General features: G+C 35.2%; 2 protein-coding genes across 2 annotated transcripts in view; one reads left to right on the forward strand and one right to left on the reverse strand.

The window, feature by feature from the left end:
* Positions 1 to 1,746: 1,746 nt before the first annotated feature.
* Positions 1,747 to 13,010, reverse strand: LOC137396280 (tubulin-folding cofactor B-like). Its single transcript, XM_068082474.1, has 6 exons — positions 12,832 to 13,010; positions 11,436 to 11,579; positions 9,569 to 9,672; positions 5,718 to 5,852; positions 4,316 to 4,444; positions 1,747 to 2,391 (listed from the first exon to the last, which is right to left on the reverse strand). The coding sequence occupies exons 1-6, from the start codon at positions 12,949 to 12,951 to the stop codon at positions 2,268 to 2,270; spliced, it is 756 nt and encodes a 251-aa protein (XP_067938575.1). The 5' UTR covers positions 12,952 to 13,010; the 3' UTR covers positions 1,747 to 2,267.
* Positions 13,011 to 13,115: 105 nt separating this feature from the next.
* The window catches only part of LOC137396568 (serine/threonine-protein phosphatase PGAM5, mitochondrial-like), a 47,023-nt gene continuing 34,738 nt past the window's right edge, over positions 13,116 to 25,400 (forward strand). The window contains exon 1 of the mRNA XM_068082883.1: positions 13,116 to 13,210. The gene's annotated coding sequence lies outside the window, so the exon portion shown is untranslated. The remainder of the gene's footprint in view (positions 13,211 to 25,400) is intronic.

A 25,400-nucleotide genomic window follows, 5' to 3' on the forward strand; every position in this document is an offset into this window, starting at 1 on the left:
AATTATTATTTGCAGACATACTTTGTAGTTTAACAAAGGTTTCTGATTCGGCTTGTTGCGTCTCGTCTTTTCCACTCATTGCATGTTCTTCGGAAGCACATAGTCTCTTGTTCATCACGACTGTCTCTAGACGCGATACAAGCTGGCTTCGCAAACCATATTCACAGACGCCAAAGCCTCTCAATACTTGCTTCATATCTACAATACTTAACTTGTTTATGTAAAAATAGTAGTCCGCCATGCTACAGCAGAAATCTACTGCTGACGGTCCCGTGTCTGAATGTTTTTAAATTATTTAAAAGGATTTTAGCCGTATTTATGTCATACACATCATCGGAGGTTTTTTGGCAATGTCCTGATGCTAAACGACGCAAAATAAAGGACAAATACTGCCAGCGTTCAGAGAGCAGCTCGTCGAATTTTTGACAAGCGCGCCTTTCGCGAAACAAATTGAGAAAAATCTTTTCGTTTGCGCCGCCGTGAATTTATCTCAGTCGAAGGGAGATGACAACTTCTAAACAAATAAATGTTCGTTTCTCATGTACAATGTACGTATCAGGAATGAATGTATGTTTTTCATATACGTTGTATGTATAATGTATCTGAAATTAATTCAGGCCTGTATTATCGGACGGGTATAACTGGAGTATCTCAGAACCTGGTGGCAACTTCAGAACTTCTATGTATGCATACATGCATGTATGCATGCATACATGCATGTATGCATGCATACATAGAAGTTCTGAAGTTGCAACCAGGTTCTGAGATACTCCAGTTATACCCGTCCGTTCGGGGCAGCGCCGAAGCTCTGGACCTTTTAAGCGTCAACGAAGCCCAAAGTGTGCACAAATGTAATTGCAGGCATCAACATAACTATATTGTTTATGGATCATGAAAGGCAAATCTTTTTCTTTATTCAACGAACTTTAATAAAATTACGATATAAAACTCATGACAGTACAGATTTCTGTGAGGGACATTGACAGAACAAGAATTTTTTATTGCAATAGCTCTTGTTCTGTCAATGTGTCCATGGCAGAAATCTTTCACAGCTGTTTCTGTATCTATTTCAACATTTTTGTTATTTGTGTAATATTAGAAGATTATTTAGACGAGCCTGCCCCATAGTGCTCCTCATCAATGTTTTGATTCGGTTATGTTATGATAAGAAAAATGCAAGGTAACGGTAGTCGTAACAAAGTCTCACAAGATCACTCATTTGGCGAGATCACCGCGGAGACAGTATAGAACGTTAGCTGGTACTAGTTGCTAGCAAATTAGCTGCTGAAAAGTCCAAGTGAATGAGCTTAGACTGCAATTTTTAGTACTGAGCCGCCGAAAATCAATAAAATGTTGAGGCAGCTCAGCGGCCCAAGGAATACAGATTTGAATGAATTCATGTGGTTGCTGATAGCATTATATTCTAATCAGAAATGTAAATAGCAAAAACATTTTTCTTCACTTAGCAAATAATTATCTAATAATCCTAATGCAAAATCTTGACAAGTGTTTGATTAAGTCATTCGATGTTTAACTATGGAGTTAGGTATACGAAAATAGTAAAAGTATCACACCAAATTAACTATAATTAAACGGTTGCGAATTTTCAACTTTGCATTATAGTATGTCACTTGGGGCTAATTTTAAAGCAACTATGTATTGTGCAGTTGTACAAACTTATTTTTCAATAATTAGCATCCATTTGTGGTGTAACAATGACAAAATGATTATCATTAAAAATATGTATTGCAAAGCAGAGAAATTTTAATTTAGCAAGCTGACTACAAACTGAAGCTAAACATTACTAGGGCTATCCTTAAATAATATGAAATATTTGAAAGAAACTTAAAGATTTTGATTGATGAATTTTTTAGCGATATCGGACGAGGACGGAAATAGCATGTAGAGGAACGGGTAGCTGTTTACATAGTCTCACATTTGAATGTAGCACACAATATTATCCCAAGGTCTCTAGAAAAGCATTAACATTAATCTATAGAACTGTGAGAAGGCAGAAAACTCCTCAAACTTACAGTTTGCCAAATGGGGCAGGCGTATAAATTACACGGTAAACAAATATTGAGCTCACTAATGTTAAATCAAGTTCATACATGAATACCCTGCAAAATAAGACTCTGGCAAAAAATAAATTATTTGGATAAACAAAAGACAAATCAGACTCGCAAACACTAAGAGTTATTGCGAAAAAGATGCTTCCAGATGCTTCTTATTTAGTGCCACGTATTCCATTGCTGTCACTGGGCAGTCTATATCTCATCCGGGTCTTCATCACTGAAACCCTCCTCAGGAAAGTCTCCGACAGTCACATTTTCCACCTTCACGAATCCTCCATACTTGGGAGGACAATCAAAGTACCTTCTACCTTGTACACTGTAACAAAGTTCAAGCATCACCACAGAAGCTCGTATACTACAACAAGTACGAACACTTGAAACATTTTAAATAGACCCGCGGTGTCTTCATTCAGCAGACGCACCAATGCACAGCTATAATACTGCTTGCTCCTTCTCAACAAGAAACACTGCCTAATAACAACAGCTAGATGATTTATGTATAGCAAATCGCATAAAACAAGGACTAAAAAAAGTGACTAAAATTTAATTGCACTACGACATTGAAAATTTAAAAGTATAACTTTACAAACTGAGCAAACTAGACTTATCAGGTACTAACACCAAACTATACCTTGTTTTATTCCAGCTCCTCCCTTACATTGAGCGCTTTGTATGTGAAATCATCAAGATTAAACTGGTAGTAAATTGCATATGCAAGAGTTAGCTTACTGGATATGTGAGAATTATTACAATATTGACAACCCTAATGTAAAGCTAGATATGTAAATATGAGCTGACATTTGTCCTGTATCACGAATATAGATTGAAATCCAAAAAAACCTTTAATTGAAGTTTAATTAAAGGTTTTACAGTAAATTGAAATCCCGGCCTTTAACTCATTCGCACCCGACGAATTTCTAGGCGATCAGCCCCAGATACCGCTAATTTTTCAGAAAGTTGTCGTATTTCAAATTACTACTACAGGAGACAGACTTGAGATAATTTATTCAATCAAACTTCAAAAGAACCAACCAAGTTTCCTCTTTCAAAATATATTACACTCATATAGACACCTTGTATCCCTTTTATGTAGATCCGTGCCTCAAAGAAGGTAGTTTCAGGACATTTCGAATTTTGAAAAAATTGTCATTTGCTGAAACAAAGTTAGATTTGCACCATAAAAATTACAAAATATACAAAGTTTGACTGAAATTACTCATTTATTACAGACAATACATATTTATGATTATTATTTATACATATGCAGTTAGTGATGAACATGAAAATCATGAAACTAACTTCGAACTTTTCCTCACGAGCATCATCCTTCAAACAAAATCATAGCAAATCTATATGCCAATATAACTCAAATAAAACATTATGAAAATGTTTCCAATAATAAAAATATGTTCAATAACTCTGTTTTTGACTTTTCAGACTTCATAGACAGCTCTAAGAATCAATATGATCCTATCGAAACTGAAAGATAACGTTAGTCCGACTACGGCTGGCAGCGTGAAGAGTGCATTTTTATTCGAGCATAACGATACAAATTGGCAAAATTAAAAGTTAATAAAAACTTTGAAACTCTAAAAATAATGTTTTGATTTGATTTATGCAGTCTTTGAATGTCTTACCACTTCTGAATCTGTATATTTACTTCTGGAGTTGAAAAAAATTATCACGAACGATAAAATTTCAAGTCGGCTTGACGATTTCCGGTTTTGATAGAAACTGAGATGGGTGTACTAATTTGGTTATAACTTTCGCCGGAGACTTCATAGAGACATATTCTAAAGTTTGTCTGATTGGCCAGAAATTTTTCTTTCTAACTAATCAAAAATATTCTTTAATAATTTAAAAATAACGATGCAAGGAGTTGGTAAATTTCAGACGCGAGTTAAATCGCGTTGGGTGCATAGCTACGTTATAAATATGCGAGTTAACTCGCGTTGGGTGCGAATGAGTTAAGAAAATAGGCAATGTAATGTTTCAGCATTTTGATGCAAATTCCTGTAGTCAGTTATATGATGGTGGAATGAAAAATACACGCTACATACTAATCAAAACAGCAACAAGTGAGCTTCTCCCTAGAACCTGCTGACCTTGACCTGCGCATGTGTACAAGCGTAAGACTGGATCTATAATTTTAAACAATTAATAAATATATATTTTGTCTTATTATAAAGACATAGTACATGAAAAAAACACAATGTGAACCAAACTTAAGATCGAGGTACCTTCCATCATTCTTTCCGTGCGGTTCATCATACTTAACTCCAACCCACAATCCTTCCTTAAAATCTGTTTCCCCGACGTACATGACAGTTCCTCTCCTCATAGGGTTGGAAGGGACACGCGTTTCACATCTATATCAGTAATGAATGATACTTAAGAAGAGGAATGATGAATCGAAACATAGCTATACAGTACATGGAAGTTATGCCAAACACATGAGCTAAGGCTATCGGTAAAAGATGTAAAAAAAAGGTCCCAGATTTAGAGACTGCTAGTTCCGAACAAAAAAACTAATACAAGTATTGACTTATCAAAATGAAAAATTCTTTTATTTACTGGCAAATGGGATCAGGATTATTTTAGACATTGTTATATATAAAATTGCAATATATTAACTCTTTTGCTACCAAATTAATCTGTTTATTGGGACATAATTACATTTTTGGTAAAACCTAATATTTGACGTGGGCGCGTATAAACTGTCATAACATTTGAGCCACAGAAAACGTTTTGATACCAAATTAATCCACATAATTTCACATCAACTGATGCCGTAAAAATGCTACAAAGGTGCAAAATGAGCTCGAACACTTTGTCGACCATTTTCGCTACAACCGTGAGTATGTTCCATTCAGATGAGTTCTTGATAATATTACAGCTTAAGGCATAATTATTACTGCTAGCAATAGAATAATCACCCCCAGTAGTAGGCCTACTTTTGTTCATCAAAAATCAATAAATCCATAAATCTACAATTAGTGAAACCTCTGTAGCTGTAATTCGTCTGACACGACTGGTCATTGCTAAGAAAAAATTACGACAAAATATAAAGTTTTGCAACAGCAAACACATAAATTCAAATTAAAGTTTTGCAAAGCAAAACTATGCTCAATATGAGTTGTAAACATACTTTATATTGGCTCAACACACACCGATAATTGTTTCCTTTCGATTAAGTACAGATATGATACTACAATTATTTAATTATTCACTAATCAGAAATGTTTTATAACAAGCCTACTAAAGCCTAGGGTTATTGGCCGCACGCAAATGCTTCAACATTATTCGCGCCTCGTTATAGCAAAAATTAGAAACCATCAGCAGAACAATCTAGAATAAAGATTACAACATGAGCCTTATAAGCCTTGTTATGCTGCCTCCGCGGATTAAACAGGCATACTAATCCCAATAATCGTTGGCAGAGTAATGTGTCATGTTAATCTGGTTAACAAGGGTTGATGAGTGAGCCAGCACCATTGTCATAGCTATTATCTATAATCGTGTACAATAAACGGTCACAAATGTGCTAAACGAGTCAAAATACTTTTAAACCAAAATATTCCCTATGGTTAATACAAAAATGATTACTGCAGAGACTTGTTTGGCAGTGACAATCTCTATTACCTGTCACCGACATGAATAGCCTCAGCAAGTGCTTTCTCAGCGCGCTCCTTTTCGAGTCTATCCTCCTTTTGTTTTCTCAACTCCTCAGGATCTTCATCAGCAAACCTTCCCAACTTCATTCTTTGCTTGAATGCCCTGTATATGGTGGCTTCGACGTTACCAAGGGTATTTTCAGAATAAGCTGATCTTAGATAAAAATTCTCCCATACTAACATCTGGTCAGATAGCTCCTTCAAAGCTTCATCAACTCAGAAAAAAATTGGCCCTCCAATCCAAGGAACTTTGTCCAGTTTTATAAATACAAATGTTTTGCATAAAAGTTAGTGCCGCCATGCCCCCACCTTTGGAAAGTTTCTGATCTTGACCAGATCGGAATTAGACCAGAAAATTTGAAATTTTTTCATCTCAGACTTTGACCAAAAATGCTGCACAACTGAAAGAAACCCCAGTTAATATGAAGGAAGATTCTACACCTCCTAACCTACCTAAGATTACTTCAAATTAAATAAATCTACTTTTTAAACCTTCCAAAAAATTTAAACTCCTGACTGCTGTACAATTGTAATTGGTACAAATAAGAAAGGTTTCTAGGCCTGTCCATTTTTTTCACAGAACCGTAATAGAATACGCGACTGCATTATTCATTATAACTGCTGGAATAACCTTTTTCAAAAAATTTATCACCCCATCTGGTAGCATAGGCTAGCCTTCAATGACTGACTATACTTTCAATTTTTTTCCGTGTTCAGATTAATTTAAAAAACATAAATGTTTCTGCTCTGGTTTTTATTTCATTCAATATTTGCTAGGATGCATTACTTTGTTATTAAATTAGAATTTTTTTTAGATAATAGCCTTAGCCTAGCCTTCGCTACTTTATGTTTACATTGAAATGAGTAAAAGGAAAACATATAAAATGTCTTTATTTGTTTCATGATCGTGAATTGGAAAATAAAATATGAAATAAAACACTGTATATTTCTACATTTTTTTGTTTATCGTACACAGTACACAAGACTGAATAAACAAGGCTGGGGTACAAGCTGTTACAGATACAGTATATTCTCCAACCTAGTCTAGTTTGCTAATAGACTTTTGAAGAGACTTTATTATATTTTACATATTACCTGCTCTCTTATTACATGTGTACAGTTTATGATGTAAAATGGTAAAACATGCTTAAAAAAGTTATTTTCTAGATTTTCAACGGATTAAAATTATTTACATTAACCATACTGAGACAAAGAGTTGGATTTCAAACAAATTTGTGTCTTGAACAGTTTTCTAGAACAGATAATGGTTGAAAGCTTAGGTTTTACTGTTTGTGAAATAAAAAAAACTACCAAAAAGCTGAAAGAAATTTTATAGTGAGATTAATTTGCGCAGTGATGGTTGTATGATTATGATGAATTCAAGTTGTGTCTAATACTGGAAATTATAGCGGTGCAAAGTAACTGAAGTCTCTAGTCTTTTTAGGTTAGGAGGTTGCAAGCATTAATTCATTAAGCCATCAGATATGATGTCTATGTATCACCTTTCTATTTTCTAGCTGGGTTGTTTCAACCTTGGAGAGCTAAGCAGTCTGTATTATTGCCTGAATGTGTCTCAAAAAGAATAAGAAAGACAGTAGAGGTGACAGCTGATGGAAACTAGTACAGTATAAGAGAAGATAACTGCTGAGGTGACAACTGATAGAAACTATTAGCTTATGAGAGAAGACAACTGCTGAGATGATAGCTAATAGAAACTAGTAGAATATGAGAGGCAACAACTGCTGAGCTGATGGAAACTAGTAGAATATGAGAGCAGACAACTGCTGAGCTGATGGAAACTAGTAGTGTGAGAGAAGACAACTGCTGAGCTGATGGAAACTAGTAGAGTATGAGAGAAGACAAATGCTAAGCTGACAGATAAGCTTTAAAAACCATTTTCTTCGGTGATTTTTCCATTAAAGACATTTCCGTACAGTCATACGAGCTAAATGCGATCTGGAACCAGAGCTCGTATGTAAATTTACTCGTGTTTTTAGGCACAATTTCCTATATAAATATCACTAAATACAAATGATTTCGTTCACATCCTTTGAAAAAACACATAAAAACCGGATATTACGATGAAAAAATATGTTTTTAATTGTTATAATTAACTAGCTAAGCTCACAAAGTAACAAATACCTATTTAGCAGTTATGATCGGCATTAAAAAGCAACTTTACTATGTACAGTGGACCCCTTCGATACCAACTTTACTATGTACAGTGGACCCCTGCGATACGATATTAATTCGTTCCGATGTTGGCATGGTAAGGCGGAAATATAGTATAGAGGGGTGTAGAAACCCATATTAATTATCTAATAGTAAAAAACCTCCTGTTTTTCACCCCCTGGTAAAAAACAGCAAATTTGTATATACATGTACTGTACATATTAAAAATTAATGACACAATCGTATATTAACCTTGGTAACTGTAGTAAACTACAGTAACTTTAGTTTACTTAGTGGTTATGACCTACTTATGATTATGGTTGGGATTCTTACTTCTTTCTTCAATGTCCATTATCAACCTTAGGACCCATGACTAGCGAATTAAAGTTATATATGTAATTTGATAGTTATATATGTTATAATGAATTAAAGTTTATAGTAAATATTATACTAAATGCAAAAACGCGCAATAAATTTTCACTTTGCTTACTTTTCACTAACTTTTGTTTCACTTTTGCAATATCAAACGTTTACCAAACAAAAATAAAGCTGAACTGGGAGAGAGCAAGCATCGTATCTCTTTCAGGTGTTGTGGGAGGGATTTCGACAAATAGCGTGTCAGCATCTTCGTTATTCCGATGCATTCAGCACACTAACTGCCAAATTCTAATTTCGAGAGACATTTTTGTTGATACTGAATGGTGGAAAAATGCCACAAGGCGGGACGAAAAAACATCATGCTCCACACCGTGAGGCCAAAAAACCGTAAAACAAGGACGTCGTAACCCGTGTAACGCTGTACAGTGCTATCTGAAGTTCTTAACTTCGAGACAGACATGGTGGCTGATGAAAGTGTGAGAGAGGCTTGGCGGCAACGCGTTTAGTAGCTACACTCCTATGATGCCTCATAACATATAAACTTTAAATTTGATGTAAATGAATTAAGATTACTAAACACACACTTGAAGGTAAGTTTTCATCTTACAGTAAGTAAGTAAACCTACTTCTAATTTTGTCTTCGTTTTCATATTTTTATTGTCATCCAGTTTGACGCTTTTTTGCTTCGTTTTCACTGTAACTTTTAGTCGACCTTTTTAAAACCTTTTACAAACTTATTAGACGAGAAAGACTGAGTGATGATATTCTCGAAAGTCACCTTTCACATACTTGACCTTTTGCTGTCCACCGAGAACCAGCTTAAATCTCAAAGGTTTCTCGTATCTCAAGGCAAAAACTTGCTCGAAACTACTCATATCTCGATTTTCTCCTATATTGGGGCACTCGTATGTCAAAGTATGACTTTATTAGAACAACTGTAGACACAGAGAGCAGTCTGTTACGAATATAAGCTATTTAAATAGGTTGTTGAGAATGAGTTGGCAGAGATGCGTGAGAAAGGTCTACTATAGTTACTAAGATTAATATATACTATCGTGTTACTAGTTTTTAATATGTACAGTACGTATATAAAATTTTGCCGCTTTTTACCAGAGGGTGTTTGAATTAGATAATTACTATGGATTTCTGTACCCGTCTATATGACATTTTCGCCTTACAATGCCAACACCAGAACCAATTAATATCGTATGGCGGGAGGGGGGGGTTCAACTGTACATAGTAAAGTGAGTTCCTGTGAGAAAGGTTTACCTCACAGAGTCGGTCCTCTGACTGTAGTGCTCAGCAGACATCTCGTATTTCTTGACTTTAGACACATCTTCAAACTCCCCTAGGGTTTTACTTGGGTCTGTCACCTGGTAAAACCGCCAAACATCAATTAAACAGTAGGCAGCTCCAAATAAAACATAACAAAGCCTTCATAAAATAGCCTAGTGAAATATAGACATACATAGGCCTACATACTGGTGTTTATGGAAGAAACCACTGATAAACTTGTGAATGGGTCTGTTCGCAATAAAGAATATAAGAACATCGTTTCCATAATTTTAGCAAAATAGTGCTGCAGTAAATCTGGATGTTGGATCCCTTTCGCTGCATAATTATATTAAAACAAACCCAGAGTACTCCACATAAGCACAAGTGACTTCTAAGCATATATATACTCAATAAACTCACTTTTAACCTCACCTCAATGAAAGCCAGGTGTAAAATACCTCATTACATTGTAAAAAAATACATACAGACAGCAAAGCAGAACACTTCATATAATCACATGTCACAGCCTATTTCAACATATTACGACTGGTAAATCAGCTAGGAGGAGAACTTTCTATGTTATCCAGTCATTTTCTAATAATACATCCTATTTTCAAGTCAGCAGGGCTGAATTATCAGCAATTTGGTTTTTGGTCTTTCACTTTGATGAAAATAATTTTACTGATTTGCTCAAATTCAGCAGCAAGATCTAGCCTTTTTCTTGTTGGTTTGTCTGTTGTTGATACCTTGGCTATTGCTTTAGCCCTGGTCCAGAGTGGTTCCATGTACCACTCTATAGCAAACGTTAAAGCGTGTAGGGCCTATATAGTTCTATATTTATAAAGCAAGCGCATGCATATAGTTTTATACTTCCGACTTTTCTATGAAGTATAGAACTGTATACATATACATGTATGTGTATATACGTAGTTCTATACTTCTAGACAACTAAAGCATAAATTTCATAAAGCAGCTAGAACCAAATTAAATATAATTAAACATAATTAAATAAAGCTCAATATATACCGTCCGCATCAAAAGCAGATATACATAGTTTTAATTAAAATCAATGTCAGTTTGGGCTAAAAAGTATTTTTGCATAGGCAATTATCAGGTCATAGCGAGTCTTTGTTCAAGCAGCCCAAAAGTAGAATACTCTAACTAAACATGTGTAACATAGCCTGAGTTCAGAGTATATGCCCTGATAAGCCAGAGGCAGACTCCCTATGCCCACACACGGCATTTGGTTGCAGTCTTGGTTTTGTTTAGAGAAAATATTTTTAAGTAAAACGAAAATTTATTCACTTTAATGTGAGCTGAACATTTTTTCATCATACAGAAAACACAAAACTTGAATAGCTAAAAATAAAAGTCGTCCTACGCAGTGTGACATATGATCGCTCCAAATTATACAGAAATTATAAAAATTATATTTTTATGAAAAAACTTGTTCAGTGACTTTCACTAGCAAATGAAACATAGTGAAAGGCGGTGTATGTCGTGTCGTACTCACGGGAAGTCAACTGGTCAAGATATGAAACGAACCAAACGGGCCAAAATACGAAAGGCAATTCAGCCCTTTGTATCTAGAAACATCATTCGAAAGTCAAAGCAAAAATTCTACTAAAAGACTTTTCATAGCTTGAAAATTTCGCATGTAGCGTCTTTCATAAGTGAAGGTTTCAAAGTATATCCTTATAAGTATAGAATACTTCCTATACCCACATGTATATTAATGTGATATATGATGCATATCCTGACAAGCCATGTTTAGAATATTCCATACGAGCATTTACAAAGCTGCATCTTAATGGAAATGTACATAATGAAGAAGTGGAAGTAGAATACTTTATATACCCACGTGTAACCTCATCTCATCATCGACTGGATATGAGCCAAAAACAGCCTCGTCATCATCCAGCCTACACACTAACTTATCATGCTTGTCAAAGATCTCCAGCTTCATCTTGCAAGCTGAACATCCTGTTTGCAGTTCTAACTTGCCCTATAAAACAGTTTCACACAGTTTATAAACTTACTGCAAACAAAACTAGAATGTGCAGAAAAATAACTGAATACTCCATTTTCTCAGGAAAGTGAAGGTTGTCAACAATTGTGCCCTCGTAAGTTAATATAGAATTCAGTCATAAGGAATTGGTGTTACTGCAAATACCGTTCAGGTTGCACTTTTTTTGTGTGGAGATCTTAACTAGCGCTTCTAATGCATAAAATCAATCACAAGAAATAAATGTAGGTCATGTTTTTTCAAACCTGAATTTGTGGCAAAGCCTATTAACACATGAAAAAAGCAAATATGCTTTCTGAAAATTTAGAACAATAAAAATATGGTTTAGCTAGTCTCATAAAACAGCTAGAACCGAATTAAATATGATTACAACCAGTAAGTTTGTACTAAGCACTCTGTTAGTTTGCAGTCATATACACATTACACCACAAACATAATAGAATAGGACGAAAGAAGAGACAATTCTTCATAGAAAACAATAAACAAATAAGAAACAAATTAGAAATAGACTTTTTGGCGTCATGGTCTATCTGCTCAAAATAGCTGATACTAAATTTAGTTCCCAAACTTAAAAGTGTGTATTCAAATTGGGGCAGATCCCGAAGATCTTGTACAAGAAACTCATTTGTGCATTAGAACTAATGCGTTTTTTAGGATTAGTAACCCATATAATTGTGAAATTTCACTGAGCAATTAAAAAGCCAATAGAAAACATTTACATGCACACTAATGATCCCTCATGCCATTAGAACATAATTGCATGCAAAACACTGCAAGCAGTTTAAGCCGAAAACCTAAACATCAAAATTAGAGACGAGAACGTAGAATACAAAACGTGAAATCATTTAATCTGCATTGTCAGAACGGTGTCAAGCTAGATAGACCTACTCAAAACAAGTCTTTCAGATACATATAATGATTTTCAGCAATTAAACCTAAACGATGAATATAAAATAGAATGATAGACATATCTGCAATAAAAACTCAGGCAACAATCAAATTAGAACATGTCAACTGCCTTATATTACCGAACTTTGGCCAGATTTAGAATTAGAACTTAAAAAGACCAAGTTGAAAGAGAACGATGATACGGTTAACTGATGAACACCACGACCTAAACTGTAAAATAATCTCATAGAGCCGCGCGCGAAGTTAAATCATTGCGAATTGCGTACCATTGCTAATGGTAATTGGGAAACGGGCTAATCCTATGGCTGTTTCATTAATTTACCTTCAAATCTCCTACTTTTGTTGATTTTTCTATTTTTCTTTCAGAAAGGAATGAAGTTGCATTGCTAGAAACTTTTACATGAACCTGGTTTTGAGTAACGATAGAATACTCTCCAGACATTTTTACGGCAATTCCCAATAGTAGAAAAAATCGTATGAGAATCGAACAGCGAAAAGAAAGCTTAATAGACCCGAATTAATGAAGGACGTTGCAAAGTTTCCAAACTCATTGCGGCGGTTCCACAACCGTCTAATATTTTCCACGTTTTTTTTTTCAAAAAACGAAGGAAAACGTCTAAGGAAGTTAACAATCCGAACTGCATGCTTGTATTGGCTTGGCGTGTAACATTTTCTTACAACAAGAAGAAAGCGTCGGTGTGGTATGTCTTGATCTAATCCTACTACTTTATGTTAAATAACGTGCAGGTACATACCTTGATACAACACTGTAGAATAAGCTCGTTCCTGAGTTGCCGTATAGCTTATATTTCATAGCACCGAGAAGCCAAAAAGGCCGTGTATCCACGGGTACTCCGAGCGTTGCGATAGGCGACGGTGAGAAAAAAGAGAGAAGGGTATATTACAAAAAATCACATTATCTCTTTCACTGTTAGAAATGCTCTCATCTGAAAATATACATCAAATAACCTAAAAACCCAAAATTTTACCAATTAAAACACTCACCTTTACCAACAATACGCAACTTACAAAAAACACTTGCGGGCGGAAACGAGCGTCTAATGTAGACCTTTGAATATCGGGATTCGATATATAACGGCTACAAGAAAAGCTTACGAAATGAACTTTTGACCTCGCCGTTGGATTGGTCACAAACGCGTATTTACCAAAAGCAAAGGTTTTGGGGTTTCCCCTTAAGTTCATCGACTCGGAGCCATGTAGCCTCGTTGCGCTACACGTCTCTGCATCGACAATAATTATTAGCCAATAAGATTACGTGGTCAAAATTGCAGGCGCGCTATTTGACATATGCCGCGCTGGTGGCTGCTGAAGAAAGTAGTTACGCGCTCTAACGATTTTATGCCGATAGTCAGTTGTGAAATTTAACTAGTTTTTGGGTTATGTAATTATATTTATTGTAATATCATAATGAATGACGAAAAGAAAACAGCTAAAGTAGCAGCCAAAAGATGGTAATTTAATATGAATTACTTAGATTAATTCTAATAGTTCAAAATGGTAGCTGACTGCTGTAAAACCTAACAGCTGTTCCTCTAAGACATCATTTGATTGTGTGACCCAAGAACAGACATTTGTTAAATCTTCTTGATGGCATTTACTTGCAACAAGTTTCTAATGTTCATTGTATAACCTTTCATGCGCGATTGGCCAGTCAAGCAAGTAAAAAGCAACTTGTCATTCCAATTTTATTCGCCTTTTCAGTTTATATGCTAATATATATTGTACTATCATTCGTTGCACTGTTTATCAGGGTCAATTTTATAGTTGTTGCATAATAATATATGTGTTGTAGCCATAGTTATCTCCTCCACATTGCCAAGTTCTATAGATTACTAATATATACATGTATAAAAGCCGAATGCCTGACGTTGCACGGGAATAGAATAAATTGCGTAATGAGTTTGAGTAACTTGCCTGGACAACTAGATCTTTACTAAAAGCTTTACTAAAACAGTACACGCGTTTGGGCCAACTTATCACTGGTGACATGCGTAACGATCAACAGTGCTAGCAAATCAAGCGCGAGTATCTTAACCAGTGCAATGAATATTTTCACTATTATCGACAGCTATGCTTAGTTGCAAGTGTAGTCCAATGGGTAAGTTTGCTGGCTTTTGATGTTGAGGTTCCGAGATCAGATCTTGTGCCATGTGGATTTTTCATTGTTAGATTCTAATTGTTATAGGACAAGGATTAACAAACAAAGAGACAAAAATTGAGAAAGACCAACACTGAGATTTATAGATTGATTACATATATATCGCTCGTATATATTGCACATATATCTGGAACCAATAGTATAACTCCTGTTATTTTTTATTTGTACCAGGATTAAAGAAAGCTATGCTTTCGGCAATGTTTCAAGGTACAGAGATGTTCTTGTCAGCTCTGCATATGACGATTATAGAAGTCATTGTTCAGGACTGAGTAAAAGACAGTTTGGCATTGTACTGCATGAAGTATTCCCATCTATTGGCACAATGAAAGGGCCAACAGTCGATGGCAAACGAGTGCAAGTTTACTGTGGCTTGATTAGAAAAGGAAATGATCATGTCGCAACTTTTCCACACCACGTTTTGTTGGACCACAGCTACTCAGCTGTGAAGTTCGATATTCAGGATACTCGGGTCATAAATACAAGGGAAGTGCAAAGCGCTACAAACAATCCAGAGACAAGTGACATCAAGGACTCTGACTGCGATTTGACATCTACTGTCAGTGATTCAGATTGCGACTTAACTTCTGATAAGGACTATATACCATTTGACTCATCTACTGACGACAGACCATCTACTCAGACCATAGATATTGACAAAATTATAAGTTATTTTCCACCAGATCTTAAAAATCATCACAACTTCACGCAACTCCTCCAAGACATTATTGATCAATCTTCTAAATCTTCCAAAACAGCACGCAGATGGAAGATTAGGTAAGTTTTTACAAAATTTTTCTCTGCATTTAATCATTCTAATAGGAAAATAGTTGATGCCGTGACAAGTACTAAAGAATGCTTAACAAAAACTTTATTCTTCTATGTGGATTCCTGCTAAATTAAATATTTATCCTTAAGATGTTTCGTGGACACGGAAAGACTTAAACCAATTGTGGATTGCAATCTTGCACATGGATATCAATGTATTAGACTTATAGAGGCTCTTAATATGACTACTTAAAGATTTACAAATAGTTGCAGTTTACAACGCTCAAGTAGATGGTAGTTGACGCTCACAGTAAAATCTTTGGTAAGAGATTTTTCACAAATAAAGTTTTGTATATAAACTTATTGAGTCATTGGTTTTGGAATACTTTTTATTTATCTGATGTCAGGGCTGCTGTATGTGGTTTTCAATTTAATGACACTCTACTCAATGGGAAAAAACCTTTCAATGTCTATTGCAAAAGGTCTCTAAGCGTGTATAATAGAATTTTTGTCGCATTTTTGCAACTAACACTTTTCATACTGGAAAAATGAATTGCTTTTATTCACAGTTTGTTTTCTAAATGTGCTTACCACTTGAATCTTTAAACCTGTGTATAGTATATTTCTCCTGAGGTATGTTTGATATTAAAAAAACATTGGCCCAAATTCGTTTGTACAGAGATCCCTCCACTGTGCAAGAAAGCACTTTGCATAAAACAAACTATTTTAGCTATGAATAAATATCTATGCTTTCATTTCAGCACAATTCAGTTCAGCCTATCGATTTTATTATCGAGCCGGAAGTCTTATGAAATTCTTCAACAGCACCTTGTCCTGCCATCCATTACGCATCTTATCAAGTACAAAAATTTCATTTCTCAAAAACCTGGATTCAATGCTGAACATTTAGACTGGATGCTGTTAGAAGCCAATAAAAAGAACATTTCAGAGAAAGGCAGGCATGGCTGCTTAATAATTGATGAGATGCTAATTCAGGTTAGAAATATAAATTATTACATGGAAATTACTAATATATGCTAGCATATATCATGTCAAAAGGAAACTTTCAGATTCTCTATGCATAGGGTGATACACAATGGTGTACGCTTGCTGTGTTCAGATCCAATTTTCACTTTTCACAATTCTATGAACATTATGGTAGTTTTTGTCTTGAATGGGTTCAGGATTACCCTGATCTCTATAAATAGTCCAATGTTTGCCTTGTAACCAACTCTTTTGCTGCTAAAAATGCAGATTAAAAATAATTAAAAGCAGCATGTGGAGGACTACAGTTTATAGATACCAGTAGGACCAAACTAATGCATATCACATGCTGCATTCTAGGAGATATGTTTTCTATATTTTATTAAAAAGCACCTAAACAATTATTTGTGATACACTGATTTAAAATGGCGTTCCTGAATAATCAATTGGATATGAATGCTCATTGCAGCAGAGTCTCCAATTGCAGTCGAGCCAACCAGATGCACCACTTACAGGCTACACCGATTATGGACCAGCACAGAATTTGCATCAACAGCGTATCGGTAGGCATCAGACCAGTGATAGTGAGAATTTTATATATGAGCTTGTCCACACAAGGCTCTTGTGATAAGCATATTTCTTGCAAATTGTATTGAAATTATTTACATTTCAGGTACTCGGCGTAAATTAGCAACGCATATTCTCCAGCTTGTATTTCTCGGTGATCAGGGGTTTAGGTTTCCAATTGCCTACTTTGCAACAACGGAAGCTGTAGCGTCTGAGATTTTCATCATTGTTTGGGAAGCCATTAGACAATTAACAAGAATATTCTTCAAGGTAACTACCTCAAAGGTTGTATGCATCAGATTCAAAAATGACTATTTTTTATACTAGTTGAATGTCTGGCGTTGTCCCTGGTAATAACAAATCTTTTAACAGAAAAATCTTTTTATTTAACATATACAACATTTACAGTTCTAATTTTATACCTTGAGAAAACTGTTTCTGCAGTTCAAATAAATTAAGAGAAAAAGCAAATCCACTGTAAAGGTGTTTGAACGTCAAAAAATTAGAAAGTAATGGCTAAATAGTCTGTTTTGCTACAATGATTACAACAAAAATAATTTGATACTGAGACAATTAATACGAACTGAAAAAACGAAATAAAAATCATGAAACGACATGAATATGTTGAATTGATAATAACAAAGGGTACATAGAATTGTTTGTATAAAAAAGATTACTTTTGCTGTAGCAGCTATCCATCAAAATTTTGAACGTAGATACAAATGTAAAAATGAGGTATCGGAATTAAATACATTGCTGAAGACTTGAAAGTATACAAGGTCTCGAGATGAAATCCAGTGCAAAGCACATTTACGTTGATAGACTATAATCAGCTATAGATGGACATACAGCTATAGGTGGACATACAGCTATAGGTGGACATGCAGCTATAGGTGGACATACAGCTATAGGTGGACATACAGACTTAGAGATTTATGTAGATTATTATATTAAATGAATTTTTACGATGAAACCAAATCATATGCATTAAATTATGTTGACACAATTTGCAACGATGTCATAGAAAACAGATTTATAGCATGAGATGATTATTTTAACATATCAGAAGTCTAGCTATATCATATGATTCTGAAACATATTTAATAGTTTTTATACTTGCGCTCATTGGGTGTTGTGAGTGTTGTCCTTATTTGTTATAAGACTCTTTTATGGTGTCGCAAAATGCCACCATTTTAGTCTCGGTGCGAACCAAGGTTGCTCGTTATGCTCATTCAGAAACAAAAACTTCATCACTTTATTAATCTTTTGATTAGGCCCTAAGTGAAAACGTCAAGGCTTATCCCTCCATTTTCACCAAAAAAAGCATAAGCCGGTTTTGTTTTTCAAGTATTCAACCTAAAAAAAACTAGTCGTCGTGCTTAAAAAATTTGTGTTGTTATAAGCTTTCTAATCTACTTTGTTTACTATAGGCGCATTATAAACCCTCAACTGATATTTTTCTAGGTCAACTGTGTGCTGCTGGATGGCTCATCAAACAACCGATCATTCTTGCGTATGCACTTTCCGAACTATGGTGTGGATACGTGTTCGTACACAACGACTGATCTCAACAAACAACCAATTGTTATGATGATGGATCCTATGGTATGATATAAATACATGGATTTTCAGGCGATAAAATACACATTTAAACATATTATGTTTAACATAGTCAGTAATGACTGCTGTAATATATCGACAGCCAATAAGCTTTATTTTACGGCATGATTACCTCTCCAAAATAATTTGAAACAATACAATTATTGAAAAGAAATGCTGAGAAATCATTTATGTAATTTACAGCATGAGTTTAAGAAGATCAGGAATAGCGTTTTAAAGAGCAAGGATGGAGGTATGCGCTTACTTCGACATGGGCCCAATCACATTCTCTGGTCACACTGGAGAGATGCTTACAACTGGGATTATTGTACTAACAATCTTTGCGTTTACCACAAGCTTTCTCCACATCATATTAATCCTGATAATAGTGAACTGATGCGAAATGGTTTGGCGGTCGAAGTTTTGAATAAGGAGATGTTACATCTGATGAAGGCAAGTATAATCTATTATTTTGGAGTTAAATCAGTTCATTTATGCCAATAGATGAATATTATAACAGACATGTGCTGTAAAAAATTGTTGGAAAGCTGCTACTGAATTAGCTAACTATGATTCATTATTTCTAGTTTACTACCCAGGTACTGTAAATGTATGTAGTATTAGATTCCTAAAACTAGAAAGAACCAAAATAATATAAATTAAAGGATTATTTTAATCTCCAATAAGTGTAAAAGGCATCATTTATTATGCAACACTTTGTTCAGGTAGCCAAAACTCCATTACTCAAGAAATAGTGCACCCATTGTTTCGGTCAAGTGAACTTAAATTTCTAAAAATGCTAAACATTTACTAAGCATGAAGCCTCAGATCATTAAATAACTTTACTACTCATTCTCTGAGTCTAAAACGTGACATCAACCAATTGGTAAAAGTGTGTATTGTCACCAAAAGCAACACTTGAAAACAAAAATACAGGTGATACAAAAATGCAAGGTTTGACACTGCTAAGAACATGAATACTTACAAAATCTTTCTCAAAGATGTGGTTGCGTAAAAAAGGTCGATTTAATGAAATTAAGACCAATAAAGGGCTAAAACATCAGCTACAATTTGATGCCATTTTTGTCTTTGTAGACCAACCCTGTTCAGAGATATATGCATTTGAATGAGGACATCTTTTAAAAAGCTTACGTAGAGTGATTTTTATATACTATAAAAATATAAATTTATATTTAATATAAATTAATATATTTATACATTTAAATTTTGTAGGCAATGTATAATATATAGAAAAATAAAAGACAATGAATGCAAACAGCCAAATGAATGCAAACAGCAAAATAAATGTAGCAAATAGTTACAATACGAACAGAGAAAGATCACAGGAAGTAAATGGGATACAGACAGACAACAGAAGGTAACGAGGCTTGACGAACTACTCGAGGCTTGACGAACTCCTCGTCTCCTCTCTCTGGCTGCTTCCTCAACCTCGTTAATTGACCTGTAGCTATAATCATTAATAAAAGATGAGTGACAAAAAAATTAAATACAGTGAAACATGGATAACTCGCCCACGGATAGCTCGAACACATGGTTAATTCGAACGGTTTCTTTGTTCCGTTCCCACGTAATGATAAATTGCTATAGATAACTCGAACTCAACACTGTTAATTCGAACTGTTTTTTGCCCAACGGCTACTGAAACGGTTGTTATCGCTTTAGAAAATCACTTTATTCCAAGCCATAGAGGTAAACCACAACTTTTCTAAATTCATAAGCGTCGTTATTACCACCATCGGCAAAATCTTTTTGTCAACGACTTTTCTAAAGGTTTGGTGAAATTTGATTTATACCAAACATCCGCTTGGCGATCGCCCTTCAGAAGCGAGGTAAAGTGAGGTAATCTTTGAATAAACTTCAAGAAAAATCGGCAAAATTGATCGTGGGTAAAACGCTAAAAAAAAAGATGTCTTTTCTTTTGAGCATTTCAACAACAATCAAGTTTTGCCAATGTCAATCTAAAAAACGTCCTGGCAATAAGATCACCTCAAACAACAAACCAATCTCAAGTGATAGAAAAATCTCTATACTTTTTGATAAAAACGTTTTAAACTTTACATTAGAAGCTTTTAATTTGAAACAAGCCATTTGTGCTTTTGATTTATATTATAGTTTGTATATGTACATGTATCTACTAATAAATAAGTAAATACATGGACTTGTGACAGTGTTCTGATAACTTGAACGCTCTGATAATTCGAACACTTTCGCTCGGTCCCGTGAAGTTCGATTTATCCATGTTTGACTGTACGTCTTCATCGTCCTGCAACATTTGCCAAAATATTGTCTGGCAGACTGGCTTATAAATTATCATCAGCTGCATGATTAGCTTATATTGAGAGATTTGTGAAAAGCTCTATTCATCGCACGAAGTGAGACTCAGACATGGTCAGAAAATCCTGTAACTAATCATATAAATGATCAGCAGAAGATTTTCTACAAATTCATACTAACAATGTCTAGATTATGATGAATACATGATGCAGTTGGTTTCACCACATTCGAATAGCTCTTTTCGAACATGCGGCTACTCAGCCTTAGCACGACGTCAACGTCTGCATCTTGCTAAGGTTCCTCCATCAGTGCCTTGAGCCGTTGACTGAGGTATCCTACTATATTTGAGGCTCAACGAAACACACAAGGCACATCAGAAGGCGTCCAACTTAGTACCGCGGATGGCATCCACTTTGGCACATCCCAGCGCTCCGCACTAAGTCGATCTTTTTATAAATATTATATGATATAAATAATATATATAAATATATAATTATAATATACATAATATATATACTATATATACTATACATATTATAATATATTTATATATTCTAATTTTGTAGGCATAATATATATAGCCTACAAAATAAAAGAAAATGAATGCAAACGACGAACAAAATAAATGTAGCAAAGTTACAATACGAACAGAGAAAGATCACAGAAAGTAAAAGGGATACAGATGGACAACAGAGGGTAACGAGGCTTGACAAACTCTTCGTCTCCTCTGTCTGGCTGCTTCCTCTTCTTCATCAATGGACCTGTAGCTAGGACCAGTTGACGCTAGACTTGGAGATTGTACATCAAACGGTATATCTTCAGCAAACAAAATAAAAGAAATGTAGCTAACAGAGTCACAATAGGAACAGAGAAAAATCACAGAAATTAAATGGGATACAGATCATTGGCCTGAACCAGCCATGTTATTGCAAACACATGCTGCAGCCTGCAATGCACAGACTAAATCACACCAATAATTATGCAGTATGAACATCTCACAGAACAAACATCCAAGTGCCTACCTACATGGGGCTCTATGTAGTTGCCTTCTTCTTCCCTTTAATAGCTCTCCGCTTGGCTAGCTCCAACTCTGCCAACGGAAGGTAATGTGGCTTGACATACACTCCTCGTCTCCTGTGTCTGGCTGCTTCCTCTACTTTATTAATGGACCTGTAGCTAGGACCAGTTGATGCTAGACTTGGAGGTTCTACATCATGCATGTAAAATAGCGTTGTTAGGCAGGCATGAGAAAGCAAGTAGCATGACAAGGCAAGCCTATGTTTAGGTTCTTCAGGAAGCGCACACATACTTACTGCAAGCAGGCTAAAATAAATATTGGTGTAAAGGCAGTGAGTACAAATAATCGATGAAATAATACGCATTATCAAATACGAACTAGCAGTTACTATATTTCTTACCCCTCAAATCTTTCTTCTGAAACCTCGTATTCCGTCTCAGTGTTATCTGAATCAGTCACCCATTCTTCTTCATCCAAGGCTTTACCCTAAGAGAAGCATAGAAAATGAAGAGAAGTGCTATGGCATTTTAGGAAATTCATCTAAGTCTTTAACGTAAAATAAGCATAAGAAAAGGAAAAAAATGCTATGACATTTTATCAAAGTATTTAAAACTTACCAGATCTTCCTCTCGTTCCTGCATCTCATCACTAGTATCACTCTCCATAATTGGAGAATAACCTTGTAACTGCTTAGATGTAGAAGGAATGGAGCTAGCTTCATCGACTACTGGCATTTTTCTCTTAGATGGCGGTGAGGCTGGAAGATCAGTCCTGTGAATAAATGTTTATAGACTATTAATATATATTGTAAAAAAGAATCACTTCCAATCATATGAAACAGGTAAACTGTACTCACTGTTTAGCATCGGTCTGGATTGAAATCAACCGATAGTTAGGACGGTGAAGACATTTCCGTAGCTGTACTCCTTTGTCAACCTTAGAGGACTTTCCAGGTCCAAAGGACTCGGCAGGCTGAGGATTACGAACTGGTATTTTAGATCGTGAATGAGGAAAAAGGGTTGCTGTCCTAGGTACTGCAGAAACACTGCAATGTATAGACAAGAATTGTTTTTCCGTTAAACACGAGTTGTTCTATATTTTCAAATTGGAAGCTCATAACGTAACTTGTGAAATTCAAGGATTCCTAGTTGGATTTCTACTGTGCTTTATTACCTCTTACAACACCACTTACGCATCAGAAAGTAAGCCTTGCGCCACTGCTCTCCGCTCTCTTGTAGGCAAAAGGGTAGTTGGTTTTTGCTTCCTTGGGGTAGCAACAGAATCAACTTTAATGTGAATGTTTCGTGTGGGAATTATATTCGAGTGCTTCTTTAACATGAGCAGGATACTTTCTTCTTGCTGGTACTTGTACTGGTGGTAGTTGCTGAAGCATTCCTCAGTAAAATGCCGGAAGCAAATTCTAGATGTGCTATTATATTGAAAATTTGCTACATGCTTCTTCACAAACGCTGTCCATTTGGCTCGCTGTACATCTGTTGATGTCCTTACCCGGAAGCCAAGCAAATAGATGTTTGGTCTCTTCACAATTAGCTTCGGCACAAGAGACAAAACCACGTCGACTTGAAGACATTTCACTGCTACAACGAAACTGATTATGCAGACTATTCTTAACAAATAGAAAAATATCAAATTATTCAAGTCGTAACCTACTGTAAATTTGAAGAAAATGTTTAGTATCCATAATATGGTCGAGATTAGTTTTATAGCATATAATGTTCGTATAAATACGTGGTGTGTCTATCTTATCTTAAAACGAAAAAGTTTAAAGCACGTAAAAGTGAACGAAGTTGAATAACTTGTTATAACTTGAATAACTTCGAAATAAAATATTAATTGTATGACTACAATTAATATTTTATAATTAAAATGTTTTCGTCAATTGAAATGACAGATTGACTAGTAAACCAGTTGAATGAACTAACACAGCGTGCTGCAACTATGAACTAAAGTAGTAGGGCTAATGTTGTTTTAATTTATAGACGAACAGATCAAAACAAATGAAAATACTAATTGACTTACAAAATAATTATTTGCCTTTTCACTTTAGTCTCTGTCAAACACAACGAAAGTTGGATATTATGAGAAAAAGTTATTCGTATTTTCGCAATATACCGCTACTAGCTTGGGCAGCTCGTAGTTTCACGTACGAGTAGCAATTGAGAACTGCGCCGACACAAAGACCTTATTCAATTTAGTTTGCTTGGCCTAATTACCGTAGACCGGTAGAATTGGTACTCAGATGTTTACACAGCATTTGGAGGAAGCGAGTAAGACAAATTTTCAATTTTCGTTATTTGAGGCCTTTGAAAACATTCATAATAATGTATCTGTAGCTGGATTTAAAATTTTATTCTAGCCAACATGAGCAAATTCAAGATAAAATATATGCCAATAGAGCCGCGCAGGACTAGGCTTTTATCGCAATAGCCGATGTGAATTCGAGATATATTGACAGGTTGTATCACGCGTTACATCATTTTGGGCAAGTCTAGGCATTTTTTTTCGGCCTAAGCGTTTTTACCGCGATCAAATTTTTTCGATTTTAATCTTCAAATATCTTGGCAATGAGATTGCATAACAAACAACATATCAACTGATAGACAAAGAAAAATACTTTCTTTTAGGATCAACTCAAATTTGACGCAACTACATCTTTAAGTGTCATATGAATTGATGAGCAAGGACATTCACTTTCTCTGGAAGTGCGAGTCTTGGCCAGCTTCTTTCACTTCTCAAGTAGTATACCTAGTGAGCATTCACTAATAGCGACTAGGCCTACAAGTGGATAAAATTCAGGAATTGAAAAGACCTTTGAAATTTTATGTATAAGGTAGTGAACAGAATGAGAAATTAGAAATGATGCAGTTACATTAATACGCTAAAAGAACCAAAGAAGTGAATTGTCACATATTTGTTTGCATATCCCAAACCTTTTAGTTATTACTATAACTGGTTAAAGCAGTAGTAATTGGACCTACATTGTGAATTAATATGCTAATTTTTGTACTAACTTTTCCATTGTATTTTTAGGTATATAAAGATGCAGCTGCTCGTACCGATCTGAATGGCACGATAGAATTTTTAACTTATACCAGTCAGTTGGTAGAAACCTATACCAGTAGTTCGCCCGTGACAAGCATGCTTGACCCAAGACTCCAATCAAACGAACATGTTCTACAATGGTTTGCCAGCTGGAACGAAACTAAGATTCATCCAAAAGCCTTTATATCCCCTCAAGCTTTTGAAGATTTAACCTCAATGATTAAAGCTACACTGTCATATGTAAAGATACGATTGACTCAGAATTTATCTCCAGCAGTATATCTTCATCGGTTAAACTCGGACCTTGTGGAAAACTTCTTCTCATCGCAACGGGGTGTTCTTAATGGTTGCAACACAAACCCTACTATCCTGGCGTATGGAAGGAATCTAAATAGCATAGTCATAGGACAAAACATTGTAT

This window comes from Watersipora subatra, chromosome 5 (assembly GCF_963576615.1).
Source record: "Watersipora subatra chromosome 5, tzWatSuba1.1, whole genome shotgun sequence".
NCBI lineage: Eukaryota > Metazoa > Bryozoa > Gymnolaemata > Cheilostomatida > Watersiporidae > Watersipora > Watersipora subatra.